This window comes from Stegodyphus dumicola, chromosome 11 (genome assembly GCF_044657685.1).
Source record: "Stegodyphus dumicola isolate Sdum_Otavi_A_Nest chromosome 11, ASM4465768v1".
Classification (NCBI taxonomy): domain Eukaryota; kingdom Metazoa; phylum Arthropoda; class Arachnida; order Araneae; family Eresidae; genus Stegodyphus; species Stegodyphus dumicola.
Window position 1 is genome coordinate 62,206,656 of NC_140778.1, and position 8,211 is coordinate 62,214,866.

The 8,211-nt window shown below is 34.7% G+C and overlaps 1 protein-coding gene across 1 annotated transcript; it reads right to left on the reverse strand.

Annotated features, from left to right (window-relative positions):
• Window positions 1–535: 535 nt before the first annotated feature.
• Window positions 536–4,088, reverse strand: LOC146994047 (uncharacterized). Its single transcript, XM_085826750.1, has one exon. It carries the CDS (start codon window positions 3,055–3,057, stop codon window positions 1,828–1,830), a length of 1,230 nt encoding a protein of 409 aa, XP_085682876.1. The 5' UTR covers window positions 3,058–4,088; the 3' UTR covers window positions 536–1,827.
• Window positions 4,089–8,211: the final 4,123 nt, after the last annotated feature.

An 8,211-nucleotide genomic window follows, 5' to 3' on the forward strand; every position in this document is an offset into this window, starting at 1 on the left:
TTTATGATAATACAAGGAGTACCCTTCAGTCTACCCTAACCTAAACATGTTAAGAGACCAACTTTCAGAATCAAAAATAAAAAAATTCAATAATTTTGTTTTCAATGTCCTTCGAAAAATTCTTCAAAAATTAAGATATTCATCTAAAATTTCTCACAATATATGACCATTAAATGATAATGCCAACAAGAGTTAATCATTTTGTCACATATTTTAGGAATCGTATGCCTTTAAATCCTGCGTAAACGAGTTCTAAAATCGAAAAGGCACCCCTACAGACTCTGTGCGAGCAGACACAAGACTTGTGAATTTTGAAAAGAAATCAGAAAAGTGTAAAGTGAATTTTACAGAGAAAACTGATACACATTTAACTATTACACAGTATACAAAACAATTACACAGTATACAGTTCTCATGAAAAAATATTAAAGAAGAGAAATGAAACTAATCTTAAAATAATTACAGCAACATTTTTGCCTTTGCTCAGTACTTCCAAAACCTCTATACTTTCTGAAGCACCTAGCAAAAAAGCTACTGACATTTATTAAATTGTTTATTTTTAACATATGTTATTTATAACATTTATTACTTTATTTTATATTTTCAGAGACAAACTATTTCTAAGTTCCTAAAATGGAAAGCAATTTCATCTTACAATATGATAGCAGAAAATACAACTGAATTACTTTAGCTTTCTTTCACTATTACATGAAACAGAATATCAAAGATTTCAAAATAAATATCTATCATGCATCGATTTCTTACCTGCAGAGATATGACTTTACACAAATTTCTTATACACACTACACACCTGGTGTCACCGATCTTAATATGTCCAAGATTTGACTGAAAATGACGGAGATTTCATTCCACTTTTCTAACAATGCAATGGAACACTGCACTAATTTTGTAAATTTTATACACTGACACATTTGATACTGGAACCGAAAAGGCATGGTCTTTAGTACATGTTCAGGATAAGTGGAAATACCTAATATAGTTTTCAAGACAGGTACCAAGAATGATATTACTATCTGTAATGGCATGGTTGTAATATGTAACTGTGTGAAATTCAGAAACAGTTTAAAGCAAAACACAAATAATTTACAGCATACATATTGGATGAAATATTTAGTTACCATTTAGAATTTCAGTTTTTGAAGTTCTTATCTAGACTTCATTATGCAGCAGATATAAACATTGAACACTTATTATCAGGTAAAAATATACTGAACATTTCACCTTGTGGAAACAAATAAATGGTTTATATTTATTTTTTTTTTTTTTCATCAAATGTGAATTTCTGTTTCTTCTACAAATCTGAATAATATGCTTTACATTATTCAGATTTGCCTATCTGATTTCTAAGAATTTTGCTATACGAATATTCTTTCAACCCATGAAAAAATTCCAGACATGACCTCAAATGAGATTTTCTAGCTGCAGAGACAAGTGCTTACTGCAGAAGCATGTGAAAGTTGTTTCTAACATATGTTCAAAACACTGGAGATAGCATATACATTTTTGTCATCGCTCTAAATGGTTCGTTACACATATAACATTTATCTCTTATGCATATATCCACATTTAAATCCTCTTCATGAAAACGAATTAACATTTACGTACCACACACAATTTTCTCTCCAGTGTGAATAAGCATATGATGTTTCTCTGCTGTGTGAATACACATACACATGTTTAAATAACTTTTTTCATTAAGTGGATTTCACACATTAGAGGTTTCTCTCCTACGTGAATAAGCATATCTTTGTTCAAACTACCCTTTTCACTAAAGGTCTTCTTACATATTTCACACATGTAAGGTTTCTATCCTGTGTGAATAAGTATATGCTTGTTTAAAGTACCCTTTTCACTAAACATCTTCTTACATACTTCACATATATAAGGTTTCTCACCTGTGTGAATAAACAGGTGCCTATTTAAAGTATTCTTTCTACTAAACATCTTCTTACATACTTCACACATATAAGGTTTCTCACCTGTGTGAACAAACAGGTGCTTATTTAAACTACTCTTTTGACTAAAAGTCGTCTTACATACTTCACACATATAAGGTTTCTCACCTGTGTGAACAAACAGGTGCTTATTTAAACTACTCTTTTGACAAAAATTCTTCTTACATACTTCACACATATAAGGTTTCTCACCTGTGTGAACAAACAGGTGCTTATTTAAACTACACTTACGACTAAAAGTCTTCTTACATACTTTACACATATAAGGTTTCTCTCCTGTGTGAATAAGCATATGACTGTTTAAATTACCCTTTTGACTAAACATCCTCTTACATACTTCACATATATAAGGTTTGTCATGTGTGTGAATAAACAGGTGCTTATTTAAACTCCCCTTTTTCCTAAACGTCTTCTTACATACTTCACACATATAAGGTTTCTCACCTGTGTGAATAAGCATATGCCGGTTTAACTGACCTTTTCCCCTAAATGTCTTCTTACATACTTCACACATATAAGGTTTCTCTCCTGTGTGAATAAGCATATGCCTGTTTAAACAACGCTTTTCACTAAACGTCCTCTTACATACTTCACACATACAAGTTTTCTCACCTGTGTGAATACGCAGATGCTTGGTTAAGCAACCTTTTAGATTAAATGATTTCTTGCAGACTTCACACATATAAGGTTTCTCTCCTGTGTGAATAAGCATATGCCTGTTTAAAATACCTTTTTGATTAAATGACTTCTTACATACTTCACACACATAAGGTTTCTCACCTGTGTGAATAAGCAAATGCTTATTTAAACTACCTTTGTTACTAAATGCCTTTTTACATACTTCGCACATGTAAGGTTTTTCACCTGTGTGAATACGCATATGCATGCTTAAAGAACTTTTTTGATTAAATGATTTCTTACATACTTCACACATGTGAGGTTTCTCTCCTGAGTGAATACGCAGATGTTTCTTTAAATTACTTTTTCTATTAAATGTCTTCTTACATACGTCACACATATAAGGTTTTTCTCCTGTGTGAATGAGCACATGCTTCTTTAAACTTACCTTTTGACTAAACATCTTCTTACATGCTTCACATATATAGGGTTTCTCATCTGTGTAAATAAACAGGTGCTTATTTGCTTATTTAAACTCCTCTTCTTACATACTTCACACATATAAGGTTTCTCACCTGTGTGAATAAGCATATGCCTGTTTAAACAATGCTTTTCACTAAACGTCTTCTTACATACTTCACATACATAAGGTTTCTCACCTATGTGAATAAGCAGATGCTTATTTAATCTATTTTTTTTTCACTAATTGTCTTCTTACATACTTCGCACATATATGTTTCTTACCTATGTGAATACGCACATGCTTGGTTAAACAACTTTTTCAAGTAAATGATTTCATACATACTTCACACATGTAAGGTTTCTCTCCGTACGAATACGCAGATGGTTGGTTAAATTACATTTTTTACTAAACGTCTTCTTACAATACTTCACACAGATAAGGTTTCTGTCCTGTGTGAATGCGCAGATGGTTGATTAAATTACTTTTTCCATTAAACGTCTTCTTACATACTTCACACAGATAAGGTTTCTCTCCTGTGTGAACACGCATATGAGTTTTTCTATTAAATTATTTCTTGCATATTTTATACATACTAGGTTTCTTTTTTGGGTTAATGAGCGTTCACATATTTAAATGAACTTAAAGGATTTTCTATTCATTTAAATGAAATGATACTTCACACCTTGATGCTTGTTACATAAATCTATAATCTACCTAAGGCACTAAGAGCTTGTTAGATAAATCAGGATGATGTTTATGCTCTACCATAATGCAAAATAAGACAGTTAACTGAATTTCACCAACAACTACAACTGGACATTACACAATTATTTTCAGTTGCTTGCATAGTTACCTTAATTAAAATATTATGACTGAAGTGTCTGGTGTGCAAATATAGAAAAATAACACTTCTCTGACTCCTATGGAACCAATATTTTATTCCTTACGATGTTATAGATTCTTATTCATAAGATTTATTTACATTTTACATGCACGTTCAATCGCGTGACAAAAACTCGAAGTTTGTTTACTTCGTTCTTCGCGGACACTAGAAGGTGTTGCCATTCCACTTTAACTAAATTTAATTAGAAACTTGATTGGAACTGAAGCGACACTACACACCCCCTTCCTAGTGACAGCGATTATGGAAGATAGTCTTTAAAGTGACTGGGAAACCTTACATATCTGCCGGTTCTAGTAGTCTTGGTTTTATGATGAGTATCTGAATTTTCTTCAGTATTCTTGAGCGCAGGTGTTTCCCCAAGTTCCGTATCTTGGAATGGGCGTTTTGAAAAGGAATATCAGAATCTTGCACTAGGAAACATGGCTTTAGTCTGTCTATTGAAACTCTTTTAACTTTTCCTTGGATTTCAATATCGAAGTACTTATCCTTTCTTGCTCTTACAGGATACGGTCCAAGATAGACAGGCTGTAGCTACGAATTATTAATGTTGTTGTATAGGAATACGTGAGAACAGTTGGAAAGATGTTTAGAAACAAAGACTGTTCTATTTCCATGGGTGGTGGTAGAACTTGGCTTCATAGCTCTTATTATTTTCTGAAGGTTTTGAGAAAATTCAGACTGTTTCATATGAGGTACTGTTGAAAAGAATTCACCAGGTAATGCTAAAGGAGTTCCGTATATAAGTTCTGCGGATGAGCAACCTAAGTCTTCCTTGATGGCAGATCTTATGCCTAAAAGAACAAAAGGCAATGCTTCCAACCATGATTTTGATTCGAGTAGATGACATTTGAGACTTGCTTTTAAAGTTCGGTGTTGTCTTTCGATCAGGCCATTTGCCTGTGGATGGTACGCAGTTGTAGTGTTTGTATGAAAACCAAGATATTTTCCTAAAGCTTGAAAAAGTTGGCTATCAAATTGCCGACCTTGGTGAGATGTTATGCGATTCGGAATTCCAAAGCGTGAAAACCAAGTATAAATCAAAGCTTTAGCAATAAATACTGCTGATTGATCTTCTAACGGTACCGCTTCGATCCATCGTGTATAAAGATCGATGATGGTTAGAAGATATTTGATTCCTTTGCAAGGAGGTAGCGGACCCACCAGATCTATGTTTAAATGCTGGAATCTGTGTGGAGGTACTTTGAATTCTCCCAAAGATGAATGTGTATGTCTGTGAACTTTAGATCTTTGGCAAGATAAACATGCTCTAGTCCATAGTTGGCAGTCTTTATTCATATTGGGCCATATGAAACGTCGTGTTATCAATTTTATCGTGGATCTTATTCCAGGATGAGATAAATTATGGATTGAAGAAAGTATTTTCTGCCGAAACTTTGCAGGGATGTATGGTCGATTATAATTTGTAGAAGTATCACAGTAAATTTTCTTGTCGCTGTCCGGTATAGGGATCTGTAGGATTTTTAAGTTTGGGTTGTTTTTTAGTGTCTCCAAGTCGTCATCTTCTTGACAGTCTACTATAGTTTGTAAGTCTATTGCAGATGGTACAGAAATAGTGTCTATGCGAGAGAGAGCATCGGCGACGGTATTTTCATGCCCTTGTATGAATCGGATATCGGTTGAGAACTGGCCAATATATGACAGTTGTCTAGCTTGTCGTGGCGAAGCTTTTTCCAAATTTTGTTGGAAGGCAAATGTTAGTGGTTTGTGATCCGCGTATATTGCAAAAGTTCGCCCTTCTAAGATGTATTTGAAATGTTTTACTGCTGTATAGATGGCTAAGAGTTCTCTGTCGTAGGCACTATATTTTTGTTGTGCTGATGTCAAATTTCGGGAAAAGAAACTTAAGGGTTGTTTTTCATTATTCACAATCTGATGTAAAACGGCTCCAATGGCAGTACCGGAAGCATCAGTTGTTAGCGATATTTCAGCCTTTTCGGATGGGTGAGTTAAGTTTGTGGCATGAATAAGTGCCTCTTTTAAGATCTGGAAGGCGTTTCTTGTTTCTGCCGTCCAGGTTATTTCTTTTCTGCAGTTCTTTTTAATACCACTGAGCATTGTTGTTAAAGTTTGTTGCAGTTTCGCACAATTTGGTATGAATCTGGGATAAAAATTCACCATACCTAAAAATCGTATTAAACTAGTAAATGACTTTGGTTCTGGGATATTTTTGATGGCATCAACTTTCGTTGAAAGAGGTGTAAGTCCTTCAGCTGACACTTCGTATCCCAGGAATGCAAGTTTTGTTTGACCAAATTTATACTTTGCCGCATTAATACACAGGCCATATTCGTTTAGTCTCTCAAGGACTGCTCGTGGATGTTTTTGGTGAGTTTCTTCATCTGGAGAGGCTATTAGAATGTCATCCAAATAGCAAAACACGAATTCTAGTCCATTCAACTCACTGTTCATGAAACGTTGGAACGTTTGGGCCGCATTTCGTAGGCCGAACGTCATAAATGGGAACTCGAATAAGCCAAAGGGAGTGAGAATGGCCGTTTTCGGTATATCTTCTTCGCGAACTGGAATTTGTTGGTACGCTCTAATGAGATCTATGGATGAGAAAACTCTTTTTCCAGCTAAAATGGAACAGCAATCTGTTAAAAATGGGAGAGGGTATCTATCAGGAATCGTGACGTTGTTTAACGCTCGATAGTCTCCACAAGGTCTCCAATCACCTGATTTCTTCATAGCGAGATGTAGTGGGCTCGACCAGTTACTTTTGAATGGTCTGCATAAACTCATTTGGAGCATAAATTCAAACTCCTTTTTAGCCGCTTTAAGTTTCTCAGCTGACAGTCTCCTGGCTTTAGCGAAAACTGGTGGACCTCTGGTTTCGATATAATGTTCGATGTTATGATTTTTAACTTTATTATTAACTACATTCAGTTTTAACAAATCCGGAAAATCGTTAATGATACGTTTATATGGATCATTTGCGGCATTTAAAATCGGAATATTATTATTGTTATTTTGAAAACAAGGAGTTACATTGGTTGTTAAGAATGTAGTACCATCAATCAACTTGCGATTTTTAGAATCTACCAAAAGGTTAAAATTTCCAAGAAAATCCATGCCTGTTATCGGTTTGTTTACGTCCGCAATTACGAAAGGCCATGTGAATGATCGTCTGAGTCCAAGATCAAGCTTGAGTAATTTTTGGCCATATGTTTTAATTTTCGTACCATTTGCAGCAAAGAGTTCTAATTTTGAGATGTTTTTTTTATTTGAAGGCAAGTGAGGAATGACAGAAATTTCTGCCCCAGTATCTATTAAAAATTGGGTAGCCGATTCTTTGTCGCTGATGAAAAGACGATTCAGCTGCACCCCTTGTTCCTCCGTCGTCAATGAGAGACGGGGAGTTGGTTTTCCGAACTATTTGTCTGTGATGTTGATGAGTAGTTGCAGGGTTGTTTACACTTAAATGACTTATCACCGAATTTTTTATGATAGTAACAAATATCACTAGATCTGTTACCACTGTAACTCCTATCTCGTGATTTGGATCGGTTACGACAATAGTGACGACTGTGGCGTTGCTTGTTTAAAGCAGAAACTTGTAAGCTAAGTTCACTAACCTGTTTTTGTAAACTTTTAATCACTTCCGTTTTTACCGTTATGGATGATGCAGCAGCTATTTGGGGAGTAACAGGGTTTAATTCCCAAATCTTATCGGCCATTGTAGCCACTTTTGACAAATCTTCACTACTAACAGATATAATGCTACGCATATTAACGGGTAAACGTTGTAGCCATAATGTTTTTAGGAAAGTATCTGTTACTTTATCGCCAGCCAAATTACGCATCTCACACAATAATTGAGATGGCTTTTTGTCACCCAGTTCTAACTCACTCAGTAATTTTTGGGTTTTTTGAGTCTCTGAATCAGCATATAATGAAATTAGTCTATTTTTAATTGCCTCATATTTATTATCTTGTGGTGGACTTAGCAAAATATCAGATACCTGTGACAAAATATCGGGTTCAATGGAACTTATAACATAATCATATTTTGTTTGATCTGCACTAATTTTTGCATTTCTAAATTGTGCTTATAGTTGAATAAACCATATTTTAGGATCTGGCTTCCAAAAAGGAGGAACTTTAACGGTTACCTTGGCGACAGATGCAGTTATTGCTTTAATTTCGGTTTCGTCTTCGTCAGGCATTGTAGAATTCGATCACGCCGGGATACACCAGTGAAGTGTCTGGTGTGCAAATATAGAAAAATA